This window comes from Neomonachus schauinslandi, chromosome 1 (assembly GCF_002201575.2).
Source record: "Neomonachus schauinslandi chromosome 1, ASM220157v2, whole genome shotgun sequence".
Classification (NCBI taxonomy): domain Eukaryota; kingdom Metazoa; phylum Chordata; class Mammalia; order Carnivora; family Phocidae; genus Neomonachus; species Neomonachus schauinslandi.
In genome coordinates this window covers 127,562,825-127,579,710 of record NC_058403.1, presented here as the reverse complement: position 1 = coordinate 127,579,710, position 16,886 = coordinate 127,562,825, and the positions used below count along the sequence as shown (strand labels likewise).

General features: G+C 37.9%; 1 protein-coding gene across 1 annotated transcript in view; it reads left to right on the top strand.

Annotated features, from left to right (window-relative positions):
* The window catches only part of NEK11 (NIMA related kinase 11), a 230,692-nt gene that overhangs the window by 71,008 nt on the left and 142,798 nt on the right, over positions 1-16,886 (top strand). Inside the window, exons 4-5 of the mRNA XM_044915659.1 lie at positions 7,007-7,071; positions 8,041-8,167. Of these exons, the coding sequence (XP_044771594.1) occupies positions 7,007-7,071; positions 8,041-8,167 (192 nt within the window). The remainder of the gene's footprint in view (positions 1-7,006; positions 7,072-8,040; positions 8,168-16,886) is intronic.

Below are 16,886 nucleotides of genomic sequence, written 5' to 3'. Positions count from 1 at the left end.
AGTGCTTTTAAAATCAGCATACATTTATTGAACATTTACCATGAGTAAAACAGAACTATGATACTTTGTGGAGTCATATAGACCTGTCTGTACTCATAGGCAAGTTATTGGGCAAATTCATACGTGGGCAATTCTTTAGCCTCTCTAGGCCTTGATTTTCCCATCTCCAGAGTAGACATAAGTATAGCAGCATAGCGCTTTAGGTGATAGCACTGGGGGTTATTTGCCCTGAGAAGTGGCCCAGACCTGTGTTGTCCACTTTTATTTTTCCCTTTCCTCTCCATTCTTGAAAGCATTGCTTATTCCTCTGTAATTCTCCAAAGCCTTTAGGAGAATAAAGATTATTTGAATTAGAGGAAACTCCTGGCATCATTCTCAATTCTTTTTATGTACAATTCTAATTGCATTCCCTGTTTGAGTGTGTGGCTATTTGTCTCCATGAAGTAAAGTAGATGGACTTTCTGAGTGGCTTTTCTTTGGCCCTGCTCCTCAGTCATGATTTACAGCTTTGCTCTGGATGACAGAGGTCTGACCACTGTACCGAGGTAACATTGCTACACCTACATTATCACTAATTGTAATGGTAAAAAACCAATTATTTTTATACCTGATATTTCTAGTGTTAACTGATAACAGTACAATTTCGTGGGCATGTACATAAGAGCAATCATTTGTTGGGAGAGAGGTTTCCTTCTGAATGTGAATGTCTATATTGGTAACTATTTTAATTATAAATAATTTTTAAATTATTACGTTCTGTTAATCACCATACATTACATCATTAGTTTTTGATGTGGTGTTCCACGATTCACTGTTTGCGTATAACACCCAGTGCTCCATGCAGAACATGCCCTCTTTAATACCCATCACCAGGCTAACCCATAAATAATTTTTAATAAATTGATGAGAACTGGGTTCCCCTCTCCCATCTTTTATAGTTATTTGTGTACTTTTCCTTTATCTCTCCAACCTGATTGGGCATTATGGGATACATGGCCTTGTCTTATGAATCTTTATATTTTTCACATTATGTTATATAGCACATAGCATGTAGTTGGCACTCATTGTTTTTTAGGATTAATAAATGAGCCCCACAAGATGGTACTCACTTTTGTTCCCGGTATAGTGTTTCTAAAGTTAACATACATTTATCGAGCCTCTACCATGAGTAGAGAACAGTGTGGAAGAGTAAAAGGTGATACAGACCTGGCCTGAGTTTTTGCTAAGGCTTTTGGAGGCATTAATATGGCCAGATCTTCTAGTTTCTTACAGGCCACTTATAGGATTTTACATTCTATTCTGGAAGCAGTGAAGACCCATGGAAGGTTTTTAAGTTAGGGCAAGATTTAATTTTGTAAAGCCACATGCCCATTCCCAGCCTAAGTCTCAGGAATACTGCTCTCAAATTGGGGTCTCCTGTATAGGCCTGACCATTAGATACACCATAGTAATTGATGCATATTATAATCATGAATTGTTAAAAACTATCCTTTGTGATGTCAGGGAATTATATAGTCCATTTTGGAAAAATGTCAATCAAAAATAGTTTGAAAAGTTGAGGCACCTGTACACCCAAGGATTCAATCAAGTTTAACCTACCAGTTTAATTAAATATTTATAGGGTACAGGGGATAATATAGTCAGGTAAGATACAGACCTTGTAGAGCTTAGGATTTAGCAAGAGTGATCGGTCAATTGTAGAATATGGTGTGAAAAGAAGAACAGAAGTGGGAGACTAACTTGTCTAACTTGCTGATAGTAGTAGGAATAGTGGTTAAGAAAGTGATACAGGGGGGCGGCGCCTGGGTGGCTTAGTTGTTAAGTGTCTGCCTTTGGCTTGGGTCATGATCCCAGGGTCCTGGGACAGAGCCCCTCACCGGGCTCCCTGCTTGGTGGGAAGCCTGCTTCTCCCTCTCCCACTCGCCCTGCTTGTGTTCCCTCTCTCGCTGTGTCTCTCTCTGTCAAATAAATAAATAAAACCTAAAAAAAAAAAAAGAAAGAAAGAAAGTTATACAGGGGGATACTTTTCTAAGCTTGGGCCTCTAGGAAACAACCCAGGGCAAGGATTGGGATGCTGTCCTGGGTGGTATAGACCCAGGGTGGTGAGAATGAGGACAAATTGAAATGAGGTGAGGATGTGAAGCAGAGAAGTGTGTGTTACTGTACTGGCCATCAATTCACAAAGAGCTGGAGAAAGACAATAGCAGGTTGCCTGGCAGGGATATTTGTATGGCTTATAAACACAGGGGTAGCATGCCTTAGGGAGAAAAAGAGAAAATGATTGCCTAGCTTCTTTCTCGTCTTGTCTCCCACTGGTCTACTCCAAAGGAGTTAACTCCCTTGCACTTTTAGGCTGTGTCATCTAGTTCCTTACATTGCCAATTGGAATGCTTGATTCCATGTCCCACAGTGTGGTGTTTCATCCTAGTCCAGATGTGGCAGGAGCCTGAGGGCCTGGCATCCCCAGGCAAGTGACTAATTGGCCTCCAGTACCAGCGCCTTTGGAAGGAAGGGGGTAGTCAGGGGACTCCAAGGAGGTACATGAAGTTTGTATCCAATACAATCCTGAAGGACAGACAGGATTCTGAGAAGCAGAGATGAAAGAGGAAGGAGTTTTAAAATGAGCAGTGACATAAAGGAAGAAACATGTGTGCTGCATTTAAGATAAAGCAAGTGCCTTGTTGGCTTCAACAGAGATGTGACCATTTCTTAGCCCATATTTTCATGGCTTGTAGTTATTCTTGAGTTTTTTCCCCTTTTAAAAGGTACTTCAAATATATAACTAAATGTTTATTCCTTCATTAGATTTTTTTTTTTGTATGAATAAATAGGTGGAAGAGGAGGCTAGAAATGGAAGACTCCAGATGTGAAGCCGTCTTGATTCAGTCAACAGTAGGGGTCATGGAGAGTCTTGAGCAGGGAGTGGGGTGTTCAAGAGTGAGGGGGGAAGGATGATGGGGTTTAAACCACTCCCTATAGTTCATCATTCATTTCTGCTTGATAGCCTCACACAACTCCCCTTTTGCTATATTGGTGGTAGCAATAACAATAGAAGTATGAGCAGTAACAGTAACAACCACCACAACCATGGCTCATCCCATAGCTTCATTCACATCTCTGTTCCAATGTCACTTTCTCCAAGGCCTTCCTGACCACCTGATCTCAACTATAAACTGGCATCTCCCTACTCTGGTTAGTCTTTAGCTTCTTGCTCTGCTTTATTGTTTTAATAGCATTAAGTTAGCAGACATTGTATTATATATATATTCATTTAGTTGTTTTCTGCCTGTTTGCCTTACCAGAAAACTTCATAAACTCGGAGACTTTGTCTTCACCAGTCACTGCGCGACTGTTCTAAGCACCTGATGGGGTTCTAATGTAACTTCATTGAACTATATGTGTGCTGTGTGTGAACTGTATGGTGCTGATTCTTTGTAATCTGTTGATGCTTGCTTTATTGATTAGTTCATTGTCAGTTTTTGAAAATATTCCATGTGTGTCTGAAACAACATGTATTTTTATGTTTTTTGATGAAATATTCAATTTATGTGTATTAGCTCAAGCTAATTGTGTTTTTCAAATCTATAATTGTTTTACTAAAATCTATATCCTTATTAATTTTTTTGCCTACTGAATCTATTAATTACTGAGGGAAATATGGGTTTTTTTTTGAATTTTTTTATTATGTTAATCACCATACATACTGAGGGAAATATATTAAAGTTCCCACTATGATTGTGGATTTGTCAATTTCTCCTTAAATTTTTATTAATTTTTCATAATGTATCTAAGCTTGTGTCATAAGTTGTAGACAAGTACAGAATTTAAAAATTTTCCCAATAGGGGCACCTGGATGGCTCAGTTGCTTAAGCATCCAACTCTTGATTTTGCTCTAGTCATGATCTCAGGGTCATGAGATTGAGCCCCGCATCAGGCTCTGTGCTGAGGTTGGACCTGCTTAAGATTCTCTCTCTCCCTCTTCCCCTCCCCCTTGCTCTCTTTCTCTCTCTAAAATAATAAATAAATAAAATTTTTCTCAATAAATTATTGGATTTCTTTATTATGTAGTGATACTTTTTTTTTTTTTTTGAGAGGGAGAGAGCGAGAGAGAGAGAGAGAGAGAAAGAAAGAAAGACAGTGCCCCTGCCTGTGGGGGGAGGTGTTGGCCAGGGGCGTGGGCAGAGGGAGAGGGAGAGAAAGAATCTTAAGCAGGCTCCATGCCCAGTGCGGAGCCCCAGCCTGGCTTGATCTCAACAACCCTGAGATCATGACCTGAGCCGAAATCAAGAGTCGGTCACTTAACCAACTGCGCCACCCAGGTGCCCCTGTAGCGATACTCTTTATCCTTAATTTACCTAATACTGCTTTTTACCAGCTTTCTTTTGCCTAGAATATCTCTTCAATCCTCTTGCTTTCAACCTATGTCCTTACATTTTTTTTAAAAATTGTGTTCTTGGGGTGAGTGGGTGGCTCAGTTGTTAAGCGTCTGCCTTCGGCTCAGGTCATGATCCCAGGGTCTTGGAATCCAGCCCCGCATCGGGCTCCCTGCTCAGCGGGAAGCCTGCTTCTCTCTCTCCCGCTCCCCCTGCTTGTGTTCCCTCTCTCGCTGTGTCTCTCTCTGTCAAATAAATAAATAAAATCTTTAAAAAAAAAAAAAAAAGCGTGTTCTTTATAATAAGTGCTTTTAAAAAAAGCTTAGTCCTGTTTCTTTGTGCTTTAATTCATGATTTTAGTCCATTGTGATTAACAATGTATGGAATGTTTCTACCATTGTATTTTGTTACAAACCTTTTTCTCCTTTCCCTGCTTTCTTTTTCTGGTTTTTGAGTGAATGGTGGACAATATATATGAAATAGTGGAGAGATGTTGGGTGATACTATCTTCTTCTGGAGAGGATCTAATGTTTTTCTGGGTGGTACTTATAGTAAGGGCAGATCACCTTGAACTAATGGGGGGCTGAGTTGGTTTAAGGCTGGTTTCAGACTTTGTGAAGGCTGGCCTAGTTCCCGTTTGCCTTTATATCTAAGAAGTAGTCCTTGAGGGATTCCAAGACCCTTCTTTATCTTTGTGAATCTCCTGAAAACTCTGCTTAGTTTTTAACCTCTTAGCAGTCACCTTCTCCTTAATGTCTTCCCCTGAACAACTTAGGATTTAGTAAGTGCCTCAAGGGTAAAAGCCACACAGAATGTCAGACTCACTTCTCTTTTGTTCCCTTTTTTACTGGAAAAATTTCCCCTCAAGTCCTGGCTGCCTTTGTAGCCCTGAACTGTAATTTTTGTCTTGTGAGCCCAGGAAAAGTTCTGCAAGCTTTAGGCCAGGGCATTCTGCTTATGTCAACTGCCCTGAGAGGAACACACCATGAAGAATGTTTGGCTCATCTAGAGCATTCCCTTTCTTTCCAGGGTCTGGCTGCTCAAGTGCTGACTGCCTTTGTTTGCCTTAGCTGATCTCTGACATCTTCAAAGACCTACTGTTTTTTTTGTTTTGTTTTGTTTTTTAAATTTTACTCAGATTTTACGTTGTTCAAATGTTTCAGTGTTCTCTGCACAGCTGTGGAAAGTGGGAGATTTAGTGTGAAATAGGCTTACTTCATCATAGTTGGAAGCTGAGGTTTTATTCTTGCATTTTTAATTTCAATCACATTTTTCCTTAAAAATTCTATTTGGTTGGTTTTCAAATCAGCATCATCTTTTTTTGGATAGTATCCTTTTTCTATCTTATGTTTTTCCATTCCTTTCTTTATGATTTTAATCTCTTAAAATATATTTATTTTATAGTTTGAATCCTTTTAGATTATCTGAAAATCTCAGGGGTGTAATTTCACTGTGTGTTATCTGCTGACTCTTAGTTTGCATTTGCTTCTGCCAGATGCCCCAAGAGTGTATAAGCAGCTGAGAACCAATTTTTATGTTAATTTCTTGGCTTGGGATTTCTGAAGCCATACAGCTATTGCATATTTGAATCCCAAATGTGAGTGAGCAGAGAGATATGATTATGGAATAAGAAGAGAGATATTTTTTTCTCCGCTCAGAAGTTCAGACCTGTACAGATCAACTTTCTTGTCATTTTGTTTACTTGTGAGTGGATGTTTCTTAGGTCATTCTTTCAGGTAAGGTACAAACCACATATGGGATTCTGACATATTTGTATCTATATATTCCAATTCTTCACATTACATGGGTTCAAGGTCTTGGCTCTTGCTTCTATGAGGCCATTAAAGCCATACCATTGCTTACTGAGCTCAGCACAACCCCCTAGGGCAGCTGAGAAATCAGTACCTACTGCCCACTCTGCTTTTCAGTTTTCTGTTTGTATAAACCCTCAGGGATTTGCTTCATTTTCTTGTAAGCTCAGCTGTGCATATGTGAAGATATTTATAGACTTTATTCCACATTTTTTGGATGTTTTTTAGGTAAATGTTTTCAAGTTGTCTAGTTCTCTGTAATTCCAGAAACAAAAGTCTTAACTGACATAATTTATATTACTGGCTTATACATGTTATCTATTATTAAATATCATCATCATTATTATTTCTACAAATACATAAAACCTGAATATTTGGATTTAATATATATAATAGGTTATATATATATAACATTTATAGAACATATAACTATAGATGTTCTATAAAAATATGTATTACATAAATACTTTTCACATATATATTTATATATAACATAATATGTAATAGATTGTATATAATAGATTACAAAGCTTTATGATAACTGGTCTATCAACTGAGTGGATGGTTAGTAGATACAGTACTATGTAGATCATGCTACAGAAACACAATAAAATTTGGCCTATTGAAATAGTGTAAACCACATCACTCTTTTCCCAACTACATGTTCTGCTGACTTTAAAACTGTTTTTAAAACTCCTGTTTCCTCAGGAGAACTAGAAAATGCTATGGATTTGTAGCTATATCCATGTATATTATTTATATTAGAAATCAAAACTTTTATATTTTGCATGAAATTTTATGTCCTTTTTTGCCTTTTTGTAGGAGGATACTTCATCGAGACTTGAAATCAAAGAATATATTTCTGAAAAACAATCTGCTTAAAATTGGTAAGATTTTTAAAAATATGTATTCTAGAAACATTGGAGAATATATTCTAGATGTTATCAGTATATCACATGGAAATATATAGTACCTAGAAGTGTTAGAGTAATCACTGGTTTATTTTAACTTCTCAAACTTTTGTTTTTACTTGGGTGGGGCCAACAAAACCCAATTATTTTGTTTCTGAGTATCTGATATAAATTGAAGTGTGAGACATTTGCTATGTACTTCATAGATTGAACTAATAATTTTTGAGCTCCTACTCTATGCCAGGCACTTTGCAAGTAGTTAGTTGTTTTACTGACTTGGTTAATTAGTACAGGTTTCCTGTTTATTTTATCGCAAGCAATTAGCAGTTATCACAGATAATTAAAATATTGGTATCATGGATTTGTTAATTTTTAGTTCTTCTTCAGAACTGTACCTCCACTCATAACAGTTACTGGATTGTTCGTTCTTCTGTAAGATGTTCTTAGAGAGGGAAAGTCTAAAAGCATGCGACTAGTTAGATGAGTAAAGAGAAGTTAATGGATTCACATTTTTATAGTCATGTTCTTGAAGAGTCTCAGGTCTATTATTTGAAATCTTTTCTTCATTGTAAATGAAGAACGAACTCTCCCCGCTTGGATGAAATCACAAATCATTAATTCAGCCCTCCAGAATAATTTTGCTTGTTGTTAGGCAGACCTGAAATAGCTTTTTGTTTCAAGTTGCTGGTTCTCCGTAATTCCAGAAATAAAAAGCTTTAGCTTACATAATTCACTTTCCTGGCTCAGTCTTCCTTCTCCTATAAGGCCTATGTTTTTAAAGCTATTCACCAGCATTATGTAATTTAAAAGATACCATTTTTCTTTTCTTTCCCTTTAAATGGTATGAGTCATTGCATATTAAAATTGTCAAATTAGCCAGTTGTTAATTTCCAAGCTGATTTTCATTGCTTTAAAGTATTCATAAAAATTAATTATTATTCCAAGGGGATTTTGGAGTTTCTCGACTCCTAATGGGATCCTGTGATCTAGCCACCACTTTAACTGGAACTCCCCATTACATGAGCCCGGAGGCTTTGAAACACCAAGGCTACAACACAAAGTCAGACATCTGGTGAGTGGGCAGTGGGCTAGTCCAGATGATGTATACATCTGCTGCACTGAGAGAACAATGCGTTTCGTTTTAAGGCTCATTTACTTGCTACATCCACTCACTTTATCCTTTTGAAGTATGAGTCATTCTTTGACCAGAGTAAAGGAGGGTTTTTTGGATCTGGAACTTGATTATTTCCATTATATTGATTTCAAAAATTCTCTTTATTTATAGATAATTGGTTGGTTTGGATTTTTTTCTTCTTGAACCACAAAGAAAAGTTCTTAATGTATCATAAACATTAAATGTTAATAGGTTTCTGCTAGCCTATTAAATAAAGTATTTGTGGGGCACCGGGGTGGCTCAGTTGTTAAGCGTCTGCCTTCGGCTCAGGTCATGATCCCAGGGTCCTGGAATCAAGCCCCACGTCGGGCTCTGCTCAGCGGGAAGCCTGCTTCTCCCTTTCCCACTCCCCCTGCTTGTGTTCCCTCTCTCGCTGTGTCTCTCTCTGTCAAATAAATAAATAAAATCATAAATAAATAAATAAATAAATAAATAAATAAATAATTTGTAATCCTAAACACTGTGCTTTATTTTATTTAAGATCAGCTTCCACCTCTGTGGGGAATGTATGGCTTTATTTTTTTCTTCTTGACACTTATAAGGATTTTTACTGAAGATACTAGCTTTTAAGAATAAACTTAGATGAAAAAATTTCTGGGTTTTCAATGATAGGTGCATCTGAGATTTCTCCATTTATCTGAGCTCTTGTACCAAAGGAATTTCTCATTCCTTGTCATGGAACCAGTTTAAATCTCAGTGCAGAAGCCATGTGGAAAATTGTATTCTATTTTTAGCAATCGATCCTATTTAGGGAAAATCTCTTTTCCTTTAAAGAGGAATCATATAATTTTTAGCTTGTTAAGGGTTGAAAGGACAATCTAGCTGAGAGCCTGTTAATTAAGTAAATAATTATTGTATGCAAATCAACTTAAGTAGTTCTGAGCTTTCAAAGATGAACAATGTGAAAGATTATGTCTACTTCATTCTTCTAAAGAGGGTAAAGTAGAAAGTTACATTTCCCGTGGTTAGGGAAAAGTAAGCACGACAGGGGATATCCCTTTGGATTTTCATAAGGGTCATTACCCATGTTCTTGTTCTGGTGCCTCCCAAGGGGGAGAGAACACTGTCAACATTAGGTCTGGCTATGGCAGATAACCATCCATTCTGTCCCTTCAATTCACTCTTGGGATTATTCATTTCTAGGTCTTCAGTGTTTTGTTTTGTTTTTTTTTCATTGTTTCTACCCTGATGGTCTTTTCCAATTTACCTATCGTATTTTCTCTAATCATAACCTTCCCCTAATACCCTCCCCCAAAACCAAAACCAAAATAATAGACAAAAACCACAAAGGTATGTTCAGGGGAATGAGTTTCTTTAAATTTTGCTTTATTGAGCATCTACTATTTGCCAGTGACTATGTAATAGCCCTTAGGGTATAAAATTTAAAAAATAATAGGATTCCTGCCCCTGAGGAAGAGTCTTCTTGCTCTTTTTAGAGTGCTTTCTTCAGTTTGAGATCAGTCTTGGGCTTTGGATTGGATTTGAGTTCCTATTTACATCTCTTTTAATACTTAATTTTTTTATTATTATGGGCATTTAAAAAAGATTCAGGCGTACCTGGGTGGCTCAGTCGGTTAAGTGTCTGCCTTCAGCTCAGGTCATGATCCCGGGGTCCTGGGATCCAGCCCCTTGTGGGGCTCCCTGTTCAGTGGGGAGTCTGCTTCTCCCTCTCCCTCTGCCCCTTCACCCACCCCCATGCTCTCTCTCAAGTAAATAAAAATCTTCAAAAAAATAAAAATAGATTCAAATATGTAATTTCTTCATGATTAAAATTACATGCTATGCCAGAAAGATGTTTACATCATGTCATTTGAATTAAGACTAAATTAATTTATGAAGATCATCGTTAAGCCTTTGGCATTACATGTAGCAAGAAAGCTGGCTCTTTGGGACGGTTATCTACATCTGCTTGCCAAATCAGATGTGTCACTCCAGAAACTTGGGCAACAGTACCCACAGACAGAGGAGTAAAGTAAAGTCTTTTTGTCTCAGTTGTGTCTATCGTAGTTATTTTTTTAAAAAACTACTCCTAGTATTTCATAAAGATTTATAGGAATATTCCTAATATGGGAATTATAGGACTATCGTAAAGAATATAGAAATTATCAGGAATATCAGAATTATAGGGATATAGAATAATAGTAATAGTATTGCTATAATGTTTTAGGTTTATAAAAATAATACCTGACTCAGACAAAACTTAAAAAATCTAAAACCTCCCAAATATAAAAATACAGGAGAATTTTAATATATTTTGTGTAAGCATTAGATCAGCTCTCCTTGCAGAGATTATTAAGTATTCAGCAAGTACAAGCTAAGGATTTATCATCATCCTGACCCCAAATAACCATCTTATTATGAATTTAGTAATTACCTTGGTTGTATCTGAATCAAAATGAGCTTATCTGGTAATGAAATTTTTACTGCTGAACCTAAAGTGGAAAGAATAACAGAGAACTATTAATTATAGTGGCAGATACGTAAGTGTGATGAGTAATCTTTGGGAGACACTCTTAGAAAAATTAGATTGAATGGGGTTGAGAATTTTTTTCTGAATCTCTGTATGTAGCATCTGTTTACTGTGGAATATTTTCTTACAATTGGAAACACTTGTGAATAATTGACAGGTGTTTTGTTTTAGCACTAATAGTTGTACATATTATATTTATAATGCTTAATGAAGAATTGGTATAATACTAATTATATTTCATCTGTTAATGTTTGCCCATTGTAACCTTTCCTCTCTCTGCAATCTGTTAGACCTTTTGGGATTCATTTATTTATAGCAGTCAACTACAGATAAGTCTCTCTTAAAAGTAGTTTAGGTTCCAGAAGTTTATAAACACTCCGAAAGTTAGGATAATTAGGTTCATTGAGGACAATACTTTGAATACTGCCAATTTATATAAGCAATTGCTGAACACTTTTTCCCACACAGAAAAAATATAATATATGAGTTGGTTTCCTAGGCCATCTCTTTAAATTGAGTTAAATTATGAATGGTTAGAATTTATTATTTTGGTAGGAGAAACAAAGGACAATACTATTGGAATAATGGTGCTATAATTAAACAGAAATAAACAGAATACTTCATTGTTGGTGTTATCTGTCTTGTTGTGAGAAGTCAACCAGATGGTTCTTGATTTTATGGCCCTATATTTTTTAGGTGATTTAAGTGGAGGGAATGGTGGTGGGAATAGTAGGGGTGTCAGAGTAAACTGTGCAGGTCTCAGGATTTTGTAAAAACCTGAGATCTGGTCCAAGGGTTAGCTACATAAGGGACACTGTAAGAGTCTAGTTGACACTCAACCCTGGAGTCAGACTTTAGTGATGTTGGGCAAAAACGTCAGACAAGGCTTAGCTATAGGTAGACGAAAACAGAGAGGAACCAGTACCTGCCTGACCTACAAGAACTAAGAAAGTATCCTCACAGGAGAGCGTTCCCAAATTGGACAGGGAAAGGGAGCAGGGTGGGATTTAGGAAAGGGAGAAATACAGGCCAACTTGGCAGCAGTTTTTGTAGCTAACGTGGGGCCTGTAAGTAGCTGGTAGCCAACAGCCCCATCTTGGTGAAGGACGCTCTGGAGCAAGAGAGCCCATTTCTCTCCCCTCCCATGGTCTGAGAAATTCTTTCTTTCTTTTTTTTTAATTTTATTATGTTATGTTAGTCACCATACAGTACATCATTGGTTTTTGATGTGGTGATCCACGGTCCATTGTTTTCGTACAACACCCAGTGCTCCGTGCAGCACGTGCCCTCCTTAATACCCACCACCGGGCTAACCAATGCCCCCTCCCCCCTCCCCTCTAGAACCCTGTTTGTTTCTCAGAGTCCATAGTCTCTCATGGGTCATCTCTCCCTCCGATTCCCAACCCCCTTCATTTTTCCCTTCCTTCTCCTAATGTCCTCCATGCTATTCCTTATGTTCCCCAAGTCTGAGAAATTCTTATGTGGATTTAGAACTAAGCTGTTGGGCAGGGCATGCCTCCCTAGGGAGTGAGAACTGGTGTCATTGTCATTATTTTCACTCAACAGAAGCTGAAGTAGGAAAACATTTCAGTTAAGTGCAGTAGATTTGGGTAATAATATCTTTTCTCAATGACTAGCAAAATCTGAAGATAATATCTAGCCTGGTCACTTTTACAAAGGTCACAATACAACTGCAGCAACCGATCCAGAATTGCTACTGTCTTTGGAATGTTTACTCTGTGATTGACAGTTAATGTGCTAAGTGCTTTATATACCTATATAAATGTATTTGTTACTACAAAAAAAAGCATACTATATATATTTTACAACCTGCCTTTTTTTTACTTGCAAAAGGAAATACTGTACTGCCTTAACAAAATATATCTAACTATCATTTAAATGTTTGCGTTGTATTTTATACTTGGACACAATAATTTTTCAACCAATGCTTATTAAATATTGTTTAATGTTTTCTTTGAAGATTTTCTCTTTGTTTTTGTCTTTAAGCATTTTTAGGGCACAATGTATCTGGGTGTGGATTTACATTTATCCTACTTGGAGTTAGTTCAGCTTCTTGGACATGTAGATTAATGTAGTTCATCAAACTTGAAAAATTTTCAGCCATTATTTCTTTGAGTATTTTTTTCTCTTTTCTCTCTCTCCTTGCCTTCTGGTACTCCCGTTATGTGCATGTTGTTGTGCTTCATCGTCTCTCACATTTCTCTAAGGCATTGTTAATTTTTCTTCATTTTTCTGTCTGTTCTTTAGATTGCATAATGTCTGTCAATCTATCTTCAAGTTCATTGATCCTTCTGCTAGTTAAAGTCTACTGTTGAGCCCCTTTGGTGAATTTTTTATTTCAGTTATTATACTTTTCAACTCCAGAATTTCTATCTGGTGCTTTTTTATAATTTCTATCTCTTTATTGATATTCTTCATTTGGTGTGACATTTATATCATACTTTATTTATTTAAACATGGTTTCCTTTAGTTCTTTGAACATATTTATAATGCTGCTTAGAAGTCTTCATCTGTTAAATCTGACATCTGAGACTTCTCAGGTAGTTTCTGTTTCCTGCTTTTCCCCACTGTGTATAGATATTTTCCTGTTTCTTTGCATATCTCATAATTGGTAAAAACTGGACATTTTAGATAGTATATTGTATCAACTCTGAACACTTATTTTCCTCGCTCCCCCCACCTCTCTGGGGCTTGGTATAATTTGCTTCTTTATTCATTTAGTGACATGCCTGGTTATTCTAGTGAAACCTATTTCCTTTCCAGTGTGAAACCTCTAGTGTTAATCCTCAGAGTATAGCCTTGGGCACATGCACAGTTAGCCTTGGGACAGTAGTTTTAGCAAGGCTTTCTGTCTCTTTCTCTGTTCTCTCTGTTGAGCTGTTTCTGCTGGTATTACATCCAGTTGTTAGCCTTCACTAATTGCCAACTCATTGCTTTATTATTTTCAACAATGCCTTGAGGCATGCATTGCTCTCCAGTCTCTTCCAATTAAATTTGAGCCTCTTGGGGCGCCTGGGTGGCTCAGTTGGTTAAGCGACTGCCTTCGGCTCAGGTCATGATCCTGGAGTCCCTGGATCGAGTCCCGCATCGGGCTCCCTGCTCGGCGGGGAGTCTGCTTCTCCCTCTGACCCTCCCCCCTCTCATGTGCTTTCTCTCTCTCATTCTCTCTCTCTCAAATAAATAAATAAAATCTTTAAAAAAAATAAATAAATAAAAATAAATTTGAGCCTCTTTGCAGATGTAGTTTTTGAGGCCAGTTTTTGAGGTTTGAAATTTGCCTATTCTTAGCTATCTCTTTCCCTGATTTTCTCTGATAAGGTAGCTAGCCTGTGGTTTAGCTTATTGTACTCATGGAGCTACCAATCTCCTCTTAATTGCTTACCACCAAAATCTTCATTGTTTCTGAGAGCTGGAGTTTAGGCTTGAATTTCCTACACTCTGTTCCAAATAAAATCAGTCTCTTTGGGGAGAACTTCTGAATCCTCTCTTTTTATAGCCTGCCTTAGCCCTGGGCAAAATCTCTTAGCATTTCTCAGGAGCTGAAGGCAGGGACATGGCCCACTTTTCTTAGAGTGACAGTCCTGCTCATGAGCAGGGTACTGGCCAGGGGCAGTAGCCTCTCTTCTTGGCTTGCTTCTCCTGGCATGGAACGTCCACCCTGTGAGCAAGCTGGGGCAAAGGTGATCAGTGATCAGGTCCCCAGTATTCTCTGTCTGCTGTTCCTGGGGTTAAGCCTCCATTCTACCTGTAGGGACTAGGTAGAGGAACAGAGCCCTTACTATCTTGGTTACAATCACCTGGAATTTAATCTCTGTAACACAGAGCTGGGGAGATGAGAAATGCTGGGAGACTGCCCCTCCTGGAGAGGTATCCAAGCCCAGGACAGGTTTCTGGAGTAAGGGAGAACCCCATCTTATTGGCCACACCTGCTCAGAGTGAAATTTTTGTCACACTGAGCTGGGGGAGTGCCTAAGTGCCACAAACTCTTGTTTTTACTGAGATTTAGTAGATTTTCTTGAATAAGTGTTTCTTCATTTACTTTATGCCCTTAAGACAATTTTTAGTGACTTTAAATTGTTGGGGGTGTTTGGTAATTTTCACCAGTTATAGTTGTTTTGCTAAGGAGCAGGTCTGCTGAGCTCCTCATGATGCCATTTTGGAACTGTTCTCTCCAAGGCCTTACTGTTGGAATTAGAGATTTTTATTTATTTATTTCCTCGTTAAACAGTGGAAAGACAACAGACTGGAATAGGGAGAGGTTGGTGGAGACTAAAGAAGGGAGATAGGCAGGCCTTCTATTAATTTCATACATTCCCCTACTTCTGATGCTTTGCCCATCTTAAAAGAACCTATGGAAACTATCAGAGATGATTAAAGCAGTTGGAGCACAGCCATTCAATCAAAGTGTGAAGCAGTGCAGGTTGTTGCCACAACCAGCCTTTATGGAGTGGCTGAGTGAATAACCATTGGCAGTGGAAGGATACTTTGATCATTATTTCTATTGCCAACCCACCGTCTCCTTCCAACTTTGAACAATGTCCATGTTCATTTCCCAAACTTTAAAGTTTATATGGAATCTGTGATTCCATATACTCCAAGAGTAGCTAAAGATTCAAGAAAAAGAAAAAACAAAAACACAACCCTTTCCCTTTTATTTTCTCCTCAGCCACACTGATCTCCCTGTTTTCCTCTCATTGGTGTTGCTCCCATCTTCACTTCTCCCATTGGCCAAATTCTTATGGTGTGGAGGGCATGGGACCACCACAGTGGAGGGAGAGCCAGTGATCTTCTTTCAAACATTGTGCTCAATAGTGGAAGAAAGTAATTAGAAAGACTGCTATGAACAGGACAAAATTTACCCAAACTTTGTTTCTAAAATTTTACGGGTCTTCCCCGAGACATGATAGTATATTGGCCTGATTTGGTGGAAAGAATGCATTCACCTTTGCTTTTAAATACTCTTTTGAAAATTCAGTTCCTCAGACACATTAGCCACATTTCAAGTGCTCTGTAGCCTCATGTGGGTATTGGTTATACATTTCTGATATTGTAGAAAATTTTACTGCACAGTCCTGAGCTTTTCTGCTCCAGACCCTTTAGGCCTTATCCTGGGATTTTCTTGCATTCAAGCAGCTTTTGGATTGAGCAGATCCTCTAACAGTTTCAGCTGCTGTTCCTGGATGGGCCCACCATGCTTTTCAGTAAGTACTTTTTGACTATTTTGAAGTTATTCTGTTTTGTGGTCCTTCAGTCACTCCGTTGATTCCCTCTGCTTCTCACACAGATGCTGATACTGTGCAGGCCGTATGGCAACTGTGGTTTGTCTTCTTGTCTTCACTTCCTTGTACTTTGAGGTGTGCAGGGACACCTTGCTACCTAACTTTGTTGAAAATGTTGGCCATGGTTTTTGGTTTTGCTATAGAGCTGCTCTGTTTTACATGGGAATTTAAGGAAGATCCAGGAACTATGCTTCTGATGTAGCTGCCACTTTTCCCCAAAAATTCAGAATAAAAATTTTAACAAAATCCCTGCATGGTTTGTATGCATATTAAAGCTTAGGGAGGACCGTTAGAGGTTCTGGGACATGATAGGCCCTTATAAAATGGTTGCTATATAATATTGCTTCTGAAGTGTTAGTTCAAGCCGTCCAGTGTCTTTCATTACATTTAGATAAAGTTTATATTGATATTCAACTCCACCTCAGTACAGACTTATTTTTAGGTTACCACACACTAAAGCAAAACCCGCTATTCTTTTATTAAATTTCTATTACTATTTATTCAATTGCTTAAGTTATGTGTACTCTTTTCTAGATGGATATCAGGATGATCCTCAATTATGTAAAATAAAAATATTATCTAGAAGATCAGTAAAGCTGCCCCAACCCACTGGAGTCGTGCATTGCTGTGCATTAGGCTTCTCTTGGCAGAGTCTGGGCAGATTTCAAAGGGTAAATTTAGTTACCTTGAGACAAGACAAAGTCTGAGTTACATTTTCAATTCATTATCAACCTGTGCTTTATAAATCCTTTGGGTAGTTCTGGTCAGCTTGGACAGATGGCAAGTTTATGGAGTTCAGGTGTAATTTGCTTCACACAAACCTGATCCCAGCCTTCCCTTTCACTGC